At 43.9% G+C, this 17,887-nt stretch overlaps 1 protein-coding gene across 1 annotated transcript in view; it reads left to right on the forward strand.

Annotated features, from left to right (window-relative positions):
• LOC119174229 (glutamate receptor ionotropic, kainate 2) overlaps positions 1-17,887 on the forward strand; it is a 269,581-nt gene that overhangs the window by 181,762 nt on the left and 69,932 nt on the right. Inside the window, exon 10 of the mRNA XM_075895948.1 lies at positions 13,987-14,187. Coding sequence (XP_075752063.1) covers positions 13,987-14,187 — 201 coding nt within the window. The remainder of the gene's footprint in view (positions 1-13,986; positions 14,188-17,887) is intronic.

Consider the following 17,887-nt stretch of genomic DNA (forward strand, 5'->3'; position numbering starts at 1 on the left):
TTTATTTTTGCAGTGTGATTTTACACTAGGTTTTGAACACTTGCGTGCTTAAGATACCCTAGCTGTTTTTTTTTGCTCATAGAGAATTTAAGCGCAGCAATGGTGAATACAACCAAAGCAGAAAACGTTTATCTTAAGAAATACATCAGCATTGTTTGTGGACTAATTTGAACAGAAAACTCTGCAATACTCAATTCGTTCCCTTTCGGTTCATGCATCGTCAGACTAAGTGTCAAAACGGATTGTAGGACCACGGCCTCCTCGTAAATGTGCTTACAAGCTGCAGGCAAAGACAGAACGACACAAACGCAATTCTCAACTATTTTAGCAAAACTGCTTGAAAGTGTACTTAGTTTAGGCTATTTCCAACTCACTCAGCACTCAGTGTTCTATTGCAAAAATACAGTGAGATTTTGTGATAAAAATCAAAATATGCCAAACTTGATAAATATACGATTGCTGAATCGTAACATTATGGATATTCACACCAAAAGTGCGAAATAAATCAATAAAAGAGCATTAGCGACTTGTTTTGCTTGCTGAACTAGCCTCTCGACCCGAGGCAACCAATCCGTTACTCTCTTGTTTGTCGCCCCCGCTTAAGTGATTACGCCTGTTTCCACGCAGGCGCTTACTGACACCAGAGTCCTTCAATGCTACAACGGTATTAAAGGACTGTGCTGACACAAACGGTGCCACTGTGGTTGCGTTTCCTATTTCGGAGACTCACAAATACCGCTTCCGTCTCGTTGGTGATGAGACGAAGGATTGTTATAGGCTTCAGATTTTTTATCACTTTCTGGACGCACTCGCAGCTTCACAGTGTTAGGGGTGAAGCAGCTTACGTTGTGGCTCAGCCCCCCGCTGTTGTAGCCACCCCGTCTGTCTGCTCATTGTCCTAGATAGACAGACAGACAGACGGACGTACGGAGGAACGGACAGACAGACAGACAGACAGACAGACAGACAGACAGACAGACAGACAGACAGACAGACAGACAGACGAACGGGCGGATGGACGGACGGATGGACGGTCGAACAGACAGACAGACGGACAGATGGACGGACGGATGGACGGACGGATGGACGGATGAACAGACAGACGGATGGACGGATGAACAGACAGACGGATGGACGGATGAACAGATGGACGGACGGGCGGACAGATGGACGGATGAACAGATGGACGGATGGGCGGACAGATGGACGGACAGATGAACGGACGAACGCGTTCGAGATGCGTGCGCGAAAGGCGGTGGTGAAACACGCAAAAAGGCAGGTGGATCTCGAGCTAAGAGCCCGCGAAGCTTCGCCCAACTCATCATCACTTTCTCCGTGAATATGCTGTGAATTGTTTGTTGCGTGCACTCACCCACGAAGTTTCTTTCGCTATGGAAGCACACGCCCGTTTACCATGACACAAGTAAGCACACTGGCGATCCTGCTTGTCGCCGCTCGACTACCAAACCGAAATCTAATTCAGTAAATGCCAGTCCGCTATTGTTTACCTATAAAGAACGTTTTCACGGATAGAAGGAGCGTAACCTCAAACCTCTGCATTTTTCCCCCCTCCTCCTCACCCCGGAGTTTGCAAATGTCGCCGGTGTGTGAGGATTGCCGCGTTTTGCATACGCGGCGCCTGAGTTGTGTTTCTTTTATAGAGCGAAGCTCCTTACAGCGACACCCGTTCGTCCCTCGTAGCCGTTGTAGTATGTAATAAGTATAACATTTTGACCTCCAAGGTGGTGCCGGTGAGAGATTTCTTCTGTGCGTTGTTGAACAATTAATAATAGTGCTCAATGTACATGCCAATGGCTGCTAATGGGGACTGGGAGACAGGAGCATTCGGCTATTAGTTAACGCGCACGCTGCGGTCCCCATTAGCAGCCATTGGCATGTACATGGAGCACTATCTGACAAGAAAGGGTTGCTACGTTTATAATCGCTGGGCGTAAACTCCTTAGTTTTAGAAAGGTTTAGCGAGCGTTGAACCGCGGTGCCATGGATACAATGAACTAGTATATACCATGAACTCGAGGTGGTTAAAGGTGGGAAGTAGACCCGAAGCGCAAGCCGTAAGAAAGTGTGCGTGTGCCACCTCTCGTTTAGTCCGTGGAATGTCCGCTGGATAGCGGTGCTTCTATATGGGGAATATATGATGAAAAAATGCGAGATGGTGGTACTTGGAGTGTTGAATAGATGGAGTGTTGAATAGATCCGTAGGTTGCTTGCTCGGTCCCTGCCGGCCGCACGTTTTCTTTTCTTTCACTTCACTTCCTTCACACTTATTTCATAATTATTTTTGTGTACTTAAAATAGCCCAATCAGCATTCCCCAAACCTTCATTGGCTTTACTGTTTGCTGTTTTCCATTGATGTTGCGTCAAAAAAAAAAGAAAGCAGCCCCAGAAATTTTGTTTCTTCCTTGACAGTTAATACATGAGTGAATTACAGAATTGTAAACACTGCATGTAGCTTGTGGTTCTTTGCATGTAACTTTATCCTTCAAGCCAGTACAGACTGCCTGAATCAACTCGGGATTATATGGGCGGAGAATGTCTCCTTATCTTCTTCATGTTTCGCTGCATACTAAGCAAAATTCTCCGGTAAATAGTGTTGCGCAAAATACTGAATAGAACGAGAATATTTTCATGGTGTTCAGTCACCTCATGTTCCCGAAGGTGTAGTTGCGAAAGTTCCCCATTTCAGGAGAACCATTTATGTTTTGTTTTAGATACGCTTTCATTCCGAGTCCCAGAAGGCCAAAGTGCTTGCGACATGATCAATAATGACGGTATTACCACTCTCAGTTTGCAATAATTGCGCTTTGAAGAAAAAAGAGAGCATGTTTTGCCGCTTGAGTTTCTTTTTTGTGTCGTGCTTTTACGTGTCAGTCCAAAAAGCCTTTTAACCATGGTACGGTAGTTGCCTCACTCAACTTTTTTACAATACTGCGAACTTTAAAAGTTCAAAGCAGAGCTCAATAAAAAAAATAAGCGTACGACAATATCGCATGACCGTCTCTCTACTGAGGCTAGTGCATTAAGGCTCTCCCTGTTTCATTTACTTTCATGTATCTGTTCACAAACTTTCTTTCACATGAAAGTTCCAAAATGTCACAGGAATTTTCTTGTGTTATATATTGCTCGTTTCCCAACAAGTTTGATCTCCATTAGCCTCAGCTGCTTCTGATCTTCCTTGGGCAACGACGCCCGACATTGGTGAAATGGAGCTTTCTTTTTTTTTTTAAGCTATACTGGTCTAATGTTCATCACAAGTCTGCGGTTTTATCAAAAGTGAAACGAGTTTTTGTTTTGGCATGTTTCAGAGCAAAGCTCTCGTAAGGGCTTGTTTCGGCATACTGGTCATGCAAGATAGAGAAAGCCTGTTTATCGGCATTTTAAGGATGACTTATCTTGAAAATTTAGAGCGCGTAAAAAAAAGCTTAACGAGACAAAGGAAAATGAAGAAGGTGATTTCACTAAAAAATCCTTCTATATCTTGAGTTTAAAACTTGCGAGCCATAATCGCTGGATTCAACAGCATGACAAGCGTGAAAAAGATTTATTTATTAATCAATTTATTTTCCTTACTTAATAGTTTATTTCTATATTTAGTTATTTATTTTATTCTTTACAACGCTGTAAGCCCTTGTGGGCTGCTACACAGGTGGCAAAGCACAATATACAATAATAAAGTACAATATTATCCACAAATTGGTTCCAAAAGACGCTGAAAAACTTAGCTGACTCACTGTCAATAATTAAACTGTCGTCAAGCCCATTCCAGCCAAGCTCTCAGGTGATGCATTTTTCAGTCAAGTTTTAAGACGATGCATTCCCTAAGATCATACGTAAGTTTCCTTATTTATTTATTTATTTATTTATTTATGTGTTTATTAAGAACAATTACAAGAGAGAGAGAGAATATGAACTAAGGAAAGGCAGGGAGGTGAACCATGGCTGAGCCTGGTAGGCTACCTTGCACTGGGGAGAGGGTAATGGGAATAAAAGCTAGAGAGAGAGGGAGAAGGAGAAATATGTCACTCATGCCATCGACAAAACAGCTGTTATGTGCTTAACATCACAGACTGTGAGTCACATCCGTGTCTTAATCAATTGAGCACATTCGTTGCATTAACTTGTATGCGTGATTCCATGTACCCAAAATCTTGCCGCTTGCGTTCTCAAGCAGCAGGCTCAAGTCTTGCGAAAAGTGGAGTCATGGTGTCGAGCAGTTGCAACATGCTTTGAGCTGTCGGTGTCTGCATCTTGCTCAGCAGCACGCGCATAGCGCTGACCAGGGTGCTGACCATGCCGATAAATTGTCCTTCGTCCTTCAACTTATGAGGTACCGATGAGTGTCCCTCACTGTCGAAGTCTGATTCCTCGCATCAGGCGCATGTATCTGTGGGAGTTCGGGCCAAGCGTCACCTGCATTACTGGTAGAGGCATCATTTTCCTTTAAAACTGCTGTGCTCTGACTGGGTAATAAGGATGAAGCGTCAGCTCCTCTGCTAGCAGAAGCGCCTTTGTTCTTAGAACCAACAGCGCTTGGCCAGAGTGGGAAAGGTGGAGGTGGTTTTGGACGTGCTTCGCGAGGCGACGAGGTTTCGGTGGCTTTGGTGCAGTGCCGGTGACGGGACCGTCGTCACGTAATGAATGCAGCTGCTTCTCGGTGTGAGATGTCATCTCTGGACCTTTTCTTCAGTATTGTTAGCTCTTTTCGAATAAAAGACAGTCCTTCGAAGAGGCATCATGTGGCCCTTTGCAATTAATTTTAGCACTTCAGAGTTGTGGCCTGGCATTTGTCCTTGTTTTGGTGGCCAGTGCATCGGGAAAAGACAGTAGAGTTCGTGCACACACCACTTACGTGACCTAACTTCATGCACTTCCAGCTCTGAAGTGGTTTTGGTATAAAAGGGCGAACTACGTGTTGGAAGTGGCCCAATTTTACGTGTGATGGAAGTGATACGCCCTTAAATGTAATTCTTACGCACGGTGATGTCCCGATACGACATATACTTGTAATATTGGCATCTTCCGAAGCCGGCCTAATCAAGACTGGTAGGTCGGAATGGGTAAAGGTTTCGGCAACATCATATATCACCCCAACGCTCACTTCTTTGCCCAGCTGTATATAAGAGTGGACTTTCATCCCATTAAGCTCTGTACTTCACGCAATCTGTCAAGCGCAGTCACATGATTGACATCAATTGCTAGGATGTTCTTGCGGCTATTCACTCTTACTTCCTTTACTTCATTCGGCACCAGTGCCTCTGTACAGACACGGCTTGCCGGTTAAGGCGTCTCATGTTATCACTAGCGAGAACTGGCACAAAAAGAATGGTTAATACTTCGGTAGTTCGCGAAGATCGCATGGTGGGCTTACTCGAATTGAGTGATGTACTCAGAAATCGTCCCTTTCTTTTGTGGTTTCTGACGAGCTCGAAGTTGTCGTCTCCTGATTCATCACTGCTGACGTTGTAGGGTTCGGTGTCATCACTGTCAGTGACACTCTCGGAGCTGTAGCGCTTCCTGGAAGCAGCACCCATGGTCGTTCCAGTGCCGCTAGTCTTCTGTAGAGCTCTACCTCCATCGCCCACCTGCAGGAGACCGCGCTTTGCAAGCGCAATGAAAATTATTCACAAAAAACCATGGGACTCAAGCACACGGCATTCTGCCACACCGGCACAAAGGCACAAAGGCAAACACTGCCTGACTGGGCCATGCCACCCATACAGCAGCAGCATTTACAAATACAAAAGTGTACATAAAAATCTAATACTACACATGAGATCAATGTTACACAGTCATATAGCACTAAAAAAGAGAAAAAGAAACCATAGGCACAATTTTAACAAAAAATATGCACGAACAACTCTCGAGCAGAAACAAAAATCGCATTATACTCTTCCACACACACAAACAACACTGGAAACAACTTGTAGGTCTCGCAAGCCACGTCCGGGAAGGGAAAAAAGAAAATGAAACAATACATAGCAATTTATACACATCCGTGTTATATTTGAAAGGGACATTTTTTGTGTATCTCTCCTCTATTCCCGTTTTCTGAAGGTTCCGTCATACCTCACGTGGGCTCAACGAAACGAGAAACGACGCCCGTCGCACACTAGTGTCGTCTTTTTTGTCAGCACTCCGTGCTTACTTTCGTTGAGCTGTCTCGTAAGCATGCTAAGTCAATCAAGATCACGTAATATTGACGTCGAGTATCCTGGCCAGCAGTGAGGTCACCCTGTCGTCCTCATGACGTTATCTCCATGCGTGTGACTTTCCGCAACGTTCATGTTGATGCCGACAGCGAAGGTTTTTTTTGGCGTTTGCTTGGCAGGAAAGGCTTTCGCGTTATTAACGTGAAGAAAAATCTCGAACAGATCTCAATAACAGTATAAGAATATATTTTATGCAAAACACTCAATCAGGAGCTTTATATGCTGGATTTCTTGGCTTTGAGCGAAGCACTGTGAGGTGGACGGACGTGTGTGTGTGAACAGAATGGTTTTATAAGAACGATCCTGTTAGCGAAATATTCCTTCTGATTCGATCAAGAACACTCTTATAATCATAAACGAATATGAGCGAATGAAATAGGATGAGTCGCAATACTCACCACAACTCCTCTAAAAAAAGGCAGCAGTTAGCCCAAGAAATTGCTGTGAAGCGATGGTGGTGAGCGGAAGACCCCGAGTACGTACAACGAGATGATACAAGAGAACGGGAAACACAACAGCGGTTGCGAGAAGACCCGAAGTGTTGAGCGGCCGACGCTAAAGGCGACGTTCCCAGTGATCTATGAGAAGAATGAACGCTTGGTATGAGCGCGAGTGTCTCTCTCTGGAGTTCGGACATCTGTGTTGTGTCTGTGACTGGCTGTTGGTTAACGCGAACACCTCTAAGTCATGAAAATTAATATAGAAACAAATTATCATCACCAAGCTAAAACCTTGCAACAATATAGAAGCATTTTTTTTTGCATAATGTGAGCTTACCACACACGTCCACTCTACTGATGCCTGAAGGCTAACTTAAGGTTTGATGTTACATTGGCATTCGCCTTACGTATACAATTGAAGAGAAATGCACTCTGTGGTGTGCTGTATGATAAGACAGATAAGTGAACTGCAAAGCAAAAAAAAAGAGGAAGAAGAAAAGAACCAGTGACCACACCAGCGCTGAACTAACAACTGTAACTTTACCAGGCACACACACTCACTAGCCGTTACTCCTTTCACTACACGTGTCAACTGTTACAATTACTCTTTCTTTCCAAGAACAGTAGTCAATTGAAACAAACTGCCTGATAAAACTGACACACAAGGGTCACCATCACAATTTGAGTCACACCTTCAATAGTAATCAGTTTCCTTGTCAAGCTGAGATGTCTCATGTGCTTTTTTATTTGTGCTAAACGGATTCTCTGCTCAATTTGAAATTTGTTAGAATAACATCGCTTGCCTTCTTCTTTTTTCTCGAAAGCGTGTGTATAAAGATATTCATATCTCCGTTTCCTATTGCTATTTTTCTGTTGAGTTCACCTGTTTATGTACCATACTGCCAAGATCAAGAAAGATCGCAGTATATATGAGTAAAAAATAAAGTAAAAAACTCCCGAGCACTTCCCCGGAGGTGAACATGGTTAAGTGCGAATACACGGGGTGATGCTACGAGGGGGAGTAAAGTTAAAATCCGTTGGCATTCGCCAGTGAGTTAACGTAAACTCCCCCGTGTGATCACATTGCGATTCCTCGGAACCATTAGACCCTATCGGGAAATCTTGGTGAGTTTACGCGTATATGTGAGAGTAAATTCGCACTATAGTGATGTTTATGTCCGCGGCCCGCTTCGCCCGCTTGCGCTCGGCATCACGGGCCCTTCGCTGCGCTGCCTTGTCTTCAACCGGCGCGACATCTTCAACGACGCGTGCAATGGTCGCATTCGATTGCGTTGTATCGTTGTTGGAGGTATCGCAGTCGAGGTTGATGCCTGCGATGGATCCATACCTATGACGACTTGCCGATCTCGAGCAAGTCGTGGCTGCGCGGACGCGCACAGCCACGGTGCGGAGGGCGGAGCACGCGCATTACGTGGTGTGTGACGTCGCTGCGCCGTTGCTACAGATGCTCCTCTCCGCTCCTCATGCCGTTGCTAGGGGAGAAAAGGAGGCGCACCGCGGACGGCGGATTCAGGGTCGCTTATAAAGTGCATTCACACTTATAAATTTTACTGCACGAATGTGATAAAACTAGGCAAGAAAGCAGCCATCACCGCATGCACAAAGCCGCATAGTCTAAGAGAAGACGATCAGAGCATCTTTATTGTCGTATTGAAACTCGGGAAACTAAAGAGTGCCTTGTAGATGCATGACCTCTATTTTTTGAGAGATAATAGCGGCATTATGACGCACGGTGAACCTTTCTTTTTGTGGATAGTGAAAGCTTCTTCTATCAAGCGTATCATCCTGATCATCCTCTTGCCTGCTCAGAATACAGCAAGCGCGAAAGTTTGGCGAGAATCCACAATCTGCGCTGTTTAGAGCCAGATGACTACCCTGATTCTTTGTTCACAAGTGGTTTGTTCACAATGCTCTTTCTCTTTTTGACACGAAGGCAGCCGAAAATGATATAAGACAGTCATCATCAGCCATGTATACTACGGGGACCTCTTGTAGACAGGAGAAAGTGAAAAGGCACCAGTTGCCGTGATTGAAAGAGAGAGAGAGAGAGAGAGAGAGAAATAGCCCCGTATCTGCATGTTTGACTGCAAATTCGTCGAAAGGCGAGTCTTCCATCTGGAGAGAGTGAATAACACATTTATTTTTTGATGTTTTGCATGAGAAAACTAGTGAATGGTATTCTGGACGCGATGAATGAATGGATGAATATATCCGGCTGGCCCTTTAGCTCGGGCGGTGGCTCACGCCACCAGCCATAAAGTTAGGTACTATCACTGTATGTTTAAGAATTGAATTTCCCTCGCCCCTCGATTGTAGCCACCAATCAGTTAACCTCCTCCTAGTTATTTCAACCCGTTTAAAGTCCATTTTGCCTTCACTGTCCCTAAACCCCACTGCTCTGAAAAACTCGGCGCCATTATCTTCGACAATAGGGTGGAGCCCTTTATAAAGCAATATCAAATGTTTAGCCATTTCCTTCTCCTCTCCACATGCACTACATACCGTGTCTGTGCCTTCGTGTTTTGCTCGGTACACCTTGGTCCGCAATACTCCCGTTCTAGCTTTGTAGAGCAGAGAACTACCCCGAAAATTATCGCAGATCTTTTTCTATGCAATTTTCTGCTTAAAAGATTGTTACGTCCCCAGTGATGATTAAGTAAGCATTCCCATCTTCCACATGCCCCTCTCTGTTTCCTTCACCGTCTTCTTAACCGATGTTTCATTTTGGCTTGGTATTCTGCTGATGTCTAAATACTTGCTTGACACTTTGTGAGTTTGTTTCCTCTATTTAGTATCGACATTCTTCATGAACAAGTAGTTAAAAACATTTCTAGCTCAACGCTCCTCTCCCATTTTTCTCAATCGCTCCTCAAGTTCTATCTTGCTTCTAGCTTCCCTGCAATCAAACGATGTCCATCCTATGTCTCCCTGTATCCCCTGATTTGGGGTATTCCCGTGTGCTCCCAAACCAAATCTACCTATGCCTTGTTCAATTTCCAGTCTTGATTGAACTTCTGATTTCATGCTCAAGACCACAATGCCAAACTTCAAACCCGGAACCATGACACCTTTCCAAATCCCTCTCACAACGTCATACCTATTGTGGTTCCACAGTGCCCTATTTTTTATTACAGCTGCATTTCTGGTGCCCTTAATCATTGCGTATCTTTCGTGCTCCCCTAGATACTCAGCCCCGTTATTTAACCATACGCCCAAGTATTTGTATTTATTCACAATTTCTAGCGTGACTTTCTGTATCTTATGCTCACTGCCTTTGTTATCATTAAAATCACGATTGCCGATGTTTCACTGCTGAACTTCGAATTTGACCTATCTCCCTCATTACCACAGATGTCTATCAATTTCTGCAGATCTTCCTTATTGTCGGCGATTATTACGATATCATCTCCATACATCAACGCTGGTAATGACTGTTCAATGCGTTTTCCTTGCTTGGCAAATGAGAGGCTGAATCTGAGTTGACTCCCCTCTAATTTGGCTTCTGGTCCCTCGAGATACAGCATAAACAAGAAAGGTCACAAGAGACATCCCTGTCGAAGCCCGCGTTGTATCTCTAAAAGTTCAGATACCCGTTTCCCATTTGATAACTACCTTGTTACTTTTATTGATATTCTTTAGAAGATTAGTTATTCCATATTTACCATCTAGTGTGTCCAGTATTCGCCACAACTCTTTTTGAATCACACTATCGTAAGCCCCCTTGATATCTAGAAATGCCAGCCACAGGGGCCTGTGTTTTTTTTCCGCTATTTCAGTACACTGCATCAATAAAAACAGTTTGTCCTCCAATCTCCTTCGTTTACGGAACCCAATTTGTAGTTCTTCCAGCACCCCCTCATTCTTTATCTATGTCTGTATTCGTTCCTTTACTATCTGCATCACCAGCCTGTAAACTACTGATGTCACTGTAATACGACGGTAGTTGTTTATATCTTCTTTGTCACACTCTCCTTTATAGATTATGCTCATCTTGCTTAGTTTCCACCCATTGGGAGCTTCACCATACATTATTACTTTGCTCGCTGCCTCTTTTAATGTTTACTTTGCGTTTGGTCCTAGTTTCATTATTAGCATGATTGGGATGCCGTCAGGGCCTGTTGATGTGCTATTAGAAACTCTTTTTTCTGCCATTTCCCACTATTGTTGTCCCAGTAGAGCCACTGAGCTAATTGGTCCATCCTCATCTGGTATGGTGCATGCAGCGCTTTCTTGGTGTTTACAATTTTCTGTCATCGTTGTTTTTCTATACTCCATAACCTCATCCCCTTCTAGTCTTACCCCTTCAACTGTAGTTATGTACCTTTTTCTGATGCTTGTCTTATTACTCAGAAAATTGAGATAGTTCCAAAACATTGCAGCGGCCTTTCTACACTTTTTGTTCAGTTCCGCCATCTATGGGGCCCCCTTTATTTTAATCTTTTCACTGATCAAATCAGACGCTTCCCTTCTGCATCTCAAAAAGTTGTCCCATTTCTTTTTGATATCATATTCCGGTTTACCCCTCTATTTAGCATAGCTGTGTTCCCTGGAGGCTTCCTGACTTCTTACTATGGCTCCCTTAAGTTCCTCAGCCCACCAGCTTTTCGGTTTGTGTCTGCTTTTCCCGGTTGATTTGACTCGTTGTGTCTGCTCTTCCCGGTTGATAGGCAGAGAAACTCGTATATTTACCAGCCAATCGAGTTCGTTACCAATGTATTCCACAAGTTGTCTTTTAGCAAGCACTCTGCTTGGTGTAGCTGTATCCACAACCGGCATTGCCGCAACTTTCAGAGATAGTGGCGTCACCATGCGGCATCCGTCGTAACTGTCGTTTAGGGGATGCCCACGCAGCCAGTTCATGCCATCGTTCAGTAGGCCTCACTTTGGTGGTTCGCTGGTGCTTTATATTCTGTCACTGGCAATTTCTACTACGGTTATTCAGAATTCACTAGTGAACTACCGAAGTCGGACAGGTACTGGGAGTCGTAGTAGCAATGATTTACTCTTCATTGTTTTTTGCTAAGCTAGAAAAATCACGAAATATGTTGGATTCTGCTGTTAAGACGCCATGCAGTCAAATGAAAGATTTCTTGCTTTTCACGAGCACGGCTGCTCAATTTTCCCCGGCCGGGGCACGAGCAGCGTTCACAAAGCTGTACATGTATTCTCTCACACCGCAGCAGACAATGTGACCAGCGTTCAAAGCTTCTTTTCCTTCATTAGGCACTGTACACGAGTTTCTCAACACGCAGTGTGGGATGTAATACATGCTACAGTCAATGAATTTCTTAGCAAAGCCTTGACAACACGGTGGCTGCAGCCAAATATACAACATATACTGGTGCCGGAAATATTGCGTAGCTCGAAGTGACGGGCACACTGGCTGCGGCTGTCAGCAGAGTCAGACTTGACAGCCATTTTTTCATGTTCCACGACTATAGCACTTATATTGGTTTGCGGCGAGCCGATCGGGTGGCAGATCCCGCAAAATTCGGTCCCATGGCGATCGGTGCGCAAGGGGCCTTTTCGACGGAACTGGCCGCACGGAATCGGATTCGGAGCGCTTTCTACGGCCAGAATACTTAGTCTGAATGAGCGTTTAGAGTGCCGAACGCGCGCCTTTAGAGCCATATTGCTACTGATGATGAAAAAATGCTGAAGTTGCTGAGTGCTACAAGTAGTATACATTCGACGTCGGGCCACGGAACGTTTTTTGTTCTTTGTAATTTTAGTTAACCTTTTAGAGCATCCTATCCGTGGCGGAAACCCGTCAAAGGAGCCTGGTGGGCCCCGGCATAAAATATTTTTATGTTAAAAATTGGTGGGGCATGTCATAGGTTCACACAACACGCAGCGTCAAATAGGAGCCTCCTATTTATATCCCGCAAGGAATGATCAGAAGTGCCACAGTCATATGATCTTAACAACTTGTCACTAAGTGGTGCGATCTGCAGGCCTATTCAGCCTATTTCGAGTCGTGTTTTCTCACGCACAAGCAATACATGTTTTCATGCATATACCGTAAAAAACTGCAACCGAAGCTTTACAACCACCCTTTGAAAATGGAGAAACATGGGTCAGCCTCGCTGCAATGCGAAAAAGGTATGCGGTGAAGCATAACAAAAGTCGGAAAAGGATGCTGTCGCGGGACTCGGTGTGACTCCGAAGAATTTGTTGTACTGCTAATTTCAAACAGGAGTCTGCGAACCCCGTTGCGTTCGCATACTCCCGTTTGAGAAACATTGATTTATAAGGCCATACTGATTTAATTAGTCCATACGCCACATGTGCACACTTATGTAAACAGAGGCTACATGCCCCGCCGTGGCGGTCTAGCGGCTAAGCTCGCGGGATCGAATCCCGACTGCGGCAACTGCATTTCTGATGGAGGTGGAAATGTTGTAGGCCCATGTGCTCAGATTTCGGTGCACGTTAAAGAACCCCAGGTGGTCGAAATTTCTGGAGCTCTCCACTACGGCGTCTCTCATAATCATATGGTGGTTTTGGAACGTTAAACTCCACATATCAATCAATCAATCAATCAATCAATCAATCAATCAATCAATCAATCAATCAGTCAATCAATCAATCAATCAATCAATCAATCAATCAATCAATCAAAGGCTGCACTAACGACGTTGCCCACCGCGTCAGCACGCTAGACAGCGGCATTTCATCTCGACTGCCATCATTCACAGCCTCGGCAAAAAAGAGCCTTCGTTTGCACTAGGTGATCTTTTTAAGGTTGGACTCGCGAATTGCTTTTTCGCTATGCACTGTGCTACAGTTTCGCGGGAAGGGGTGAATCATGATGCCAGTTGTCGACATTTTCACCTTTGCTCTGCCGTCTCCTGGCTTCGTTTTTTACTTGACATTGTCGAAAGAGCTCCCCGGAAAAGGCATTAGTGTCAGAATAGAATCTAATACTTGGGAACACAAGGTCAAAGGTATTTTGTTACTTTGGGAGCTTTCTTTCTGAGAAACCCGTATGAACCTGCCCTTAACGCATATATCGTACAAAAGGCTGATGAGATTTTAAAACAAGACAACTGTTTAGGTATTTGGTACATAATAATTTTAAAAGTTAGTAGGTACTTGTTGCGTCCAGACTTTCTTCTTCTGCTGCTGGACTTTGCTTTCTCTGTCTCACGAAAGGTAATAATGTTTTTTTTTTACTTTGACGTAAATACACTGTCTCAGACATTGTGACTCTCCGTCGAACTGCCCAGGGGAGTTTTCCAATCCGAGATGCTATTGGCAAGTGTCAGAGGGACTTTTACGCCTCTTAACGCAGAACCCGCCGTACACCATGCTCAAAAAGGATGCCCATCTGCGCACCGGCAACGATCGCTTCGAGGGTTACGCGGTGGACCTCATGGATGCACTGGCACGAAAGATCGGCTTCCAGTACGAGATGCACCTCGTAAAAGACAACGCCTACGGCAGCAACGCTTCGGGAGAGTGGAACGGCATGATACGTGAAATCATTGACAGAGTGAGTCTTTCATTGTTTATTTATTCATTTACTATGCCCTCAGGGCCAAATGGTATTATATAGGAAGTTCGATTGCCAAAACAAAAATCACAGCATATCCACGAAGTGAATGATGGCGAGAGGGCGAAACTCCGGGGGATTATTAACCTTCGTACATCCCCCACTTGAAGATGGCAAGACGTAACACCACCTATGTAAAGTATTACAAAGGTTTTTATCAATTACAATGCGGATATGGTATTCAAATGTGGGCAGTGTTTTTCTTTCATTATGACCGCCCTACAGTCAGTGAAATGTAAACCTAAAGGTTCTGGTATGTAATCTTGACCTGCAATTTGAGAAGCTAATATTCCCGGGCTGCTGCAGTTTCGCGAGCCCTCAGCTCCGGTTTGGCTTGCCAACGCTGCTTTTCGCTGCAGCTTCACGAGTCCACAAGTCTGAATGCACTTGTCTGCGCTACCGTGCTGCAGCCACTCTGCGATCCCGATACTCTGGAATGCGTTGCCGCAAAGCCGCACTGCAATCCGTCATGTCTTCATTCATAACAAAGTGCACTCCATGACTATAATAGAGAGAGCCAGTAGCGAGCGCGCTTTATAGCTCTTGGGTTGCCGCTGATGCTGATGACTTCAGATGGATGGCGCTCACCCACAGAGGGGGACGGGCCAAGAACCGGACGCCGGGATACTTAAATGAAACTAAAATGAAATTATAGCAAATCTAAAAAATTAGTTTAGAAATATTACTGCCAATAATTAGAAATGTTTGCTGAGCAAGTGGTCAAACCATCTCTTGTTCTTGACAGACATCACTACTAATTATAAACTAAAGATCCGAAAAGGTTAGGGTTCACTAGCATGGTAATCTTTTAGTTGCATTGAGGTAGTCAAACTCAAACACAGTGGATCATATATCTCTGTGGCAGTAACCAAGCGAAGTGGCGCCAAGTGATCAGAGTACTGCTACATTTACTTGTACCCCTAGCTTTTGTGATGTAGCTACTAAAATTCTTTTTCTCTTATCAGAGTAACGACGACAGAATAAAAAGAAATGTTCAATTGTTTCAATTTTGTTGCAAAAAAATGCACAGCGGTGACGCCTTGAGACGAGCTTCGTTAAGGCCGCACCGAAAGAAACAGCGTGCCACGAACGCACCCGCGATAAACGTTCTCCTCTTCTACCAAAGACAGGCGCGCTCATGGCCGGCGCCCCCAGCATGTGCAAGCCAGGACAACGGACATTGGAGTGAGAAGGCTCGATCCTAAGGTGCTTCGACCCTAAAACAAAGTAGTGATAAGAGCAGTTGACATGCGTCTTCTGGATTCTCTGTCTCTCTCTGTGCTATCGGCGAAAACTTTTCTAGTGAAAGTTCCGATTACATTCTTGCCTCATAAGATGAGTGCAATGCACTTCAACGAGCTCTCCCAATTTTCGCTTCAATCTCACAAGGCTTACTCGTGACTTCGTTGGCCCACGGTATTTTTTCATTTTAGATAGTGTTGCGCGAAATACAACGAAAATGACAAAGATGCAACACATACCACGCTCACTCTCAAATGAGTCTTGAAATACTCATACACAGAAGGTAAACGCGATCAGGTAAATTTATACACAAGAAAAATTGATTACCAAGAAAAAGGGAGAAGACAAAGGGGTGCCACAATCAGTTTGTTTTTTGGAGGAAATGTATCTCCTTGTCGAACAAGAGGGAAGATTAGTGATGCATTTCAATCTGTATTATGTTATTGGGAGAAGCCTCTAGCATCACTCTTTTGTTCCGGTCACAGTGTCTATCTAATATTGCTATGACATTAATCATTGGCTTGCACTGATGCCTCATCATGGTGCTACCAAATATGATAATATATTGTTTTTAATGAATAGTAATATGTGGCGCGTAAATGTCACAATCATGAATGTTTCTACGTTCAATCCAAATAGCAATGGCCAGGAATGCTGCGTACGGTCTCGCACGACTGGTGGGAGTATTGAGCAGTGAGAAAATTGTGTGGTCGCTGCCTATTGATGAATCTCGATATATGGGTTCAGCGGTGTAGCATGATTCGCTTGAAGCGACATGCTCTATCCAAGACCCCAAGCGCTCCTGCGTTGGAATAACGACGTAAAAGCCCTGCTGCGCTTGTTGTGAATGACTGGTCTACACGAACGCTTGCGACCTTAGCGACCGTTACCGCCCCAGTGCTTTGACATTCAAGAGTTGCTTATCGCCTATTTTTCATTTATGATAATTATTTTTTTTGTTTTTTAACTGCGTTGACTGAGATATGTTTAGCTCACTGATTGGTCTTATAAAAACCTGCCCGTAGCCACTGTAATTTTGTGGGGTTGAAAAACAAAACAAATGCAAAGTGTACATCACAATGAAACAGATGCGACATGCTAGCTGAAAAATGCTAACAAAACAAGTTGAAAGATATACTGTAGTGTAGATCGAAGAGTGCTTCCCAGCGAAAAATCGGAAGATATGAAAGTTGATATTCTCAGGATTGCAGGCAGTATTGTTGCTAATATCGCTGAGCATTTGAAAAACTTTATGTGATAACCGTGACCTAAAGGGTGCCTGTTTGAATAACAGGCTATATTTATGCAAAAACATAAACATAGAATTTGTGTCGAAGGAACAGGCTTCAAAAGTAACGCAAAATAGAGAAATGTAGACTCCTAGTCAGGTCCCAGTCGTGTTTCTCAAGACAAAATAAATTTATTTTCCTTCCTTCCTTCCTTCCTTCCTTCCTTCCTTCCTTCCTTCCTTCCTTCCTTCCTTCTTTTTTTCCTCCCTTCCTTCCTTCCTTCCTTCCTTCCTTCCTTCCTTCCTTCCTTCCTTCCTTCCTTCCTTCATTCCTTCCTGCCTTCCTTCCTTCCTTCCTTCCTTTCTTCTTTCCTTCCTTCCTTTTGTTTTTCTTTATCAGATCCGGATAAACGTGCTGGATAAACCGAGGAAACCGGAGATTTTTGATATTGTGTCCTGGATATAACCAGAATTTAACCAGGACCTGATTAAGAGTGAAATAGGCGTCAACGCCAGCTTGAAGTTTTCGTATGAGCTTAGTGTTACTTTACGTATTTATACTTGAGCCTACTACCATCACCACAGTCACAGCCGCTGCTGTGACCATTACGACTGTCACCACAGTCATGAGTATTTTTTGAGAAATTGTAGCACATCTAGAAAATCAAAACTGTGAAATAAAAGATATATTAGTTACTTCTGGCCTGCTAAAGGTCTTTATAATCGAAGTACGACTATACACTTTAAAGCCCATGACGTCACACTCATATCAACTGAAATTAGATGTGACTGTTCGCTGTTACACCAGAATAAAGAGCAGTGAACTGCTTTATTTATTACTACCTATTTATTTATTTTTATACAATACGCATAGAAGGGGAATTATCTAGGCTGGAATGAACAATAACTGTATCCATTAGAAATTACTGTGCCTAATAAAAACAGCTTCGATGAAAGGAAAATCTTCAAATATAACAATCTGCAAAAGTAATTTCAGCAGAAAAATGAGTGAAACAAGGGCAGTATTTCGAACACAAGCTTATTTGTTGCGTTGCTTTCAACATCTCGGTATGGCCATTCGTGTACCAGTAATATAAAAGCAAACAAGCACAAGCACAGAAATAAAGTTTTTGCGCCGCTGCTATGAGTACAGATAGAGTCGCGTAGGTT

The sequence above is a fragment of the Rhipicephalus microplus genome, chromosome 5, assembly GCF_043290135.1.
Source record: "Rhipicephalus microplus isolate Deutch F79 chromosome 5, USDA_Rmic, whole genome shotgun sequence".
Taxonomy (NCBI): domain Eukaryota; kingdom Metazoa; phylum Arthropoda; class Arachnida; order Ixodida; family Ixodidae; genus Rhipicephalus; species Rhipicephalus microplus.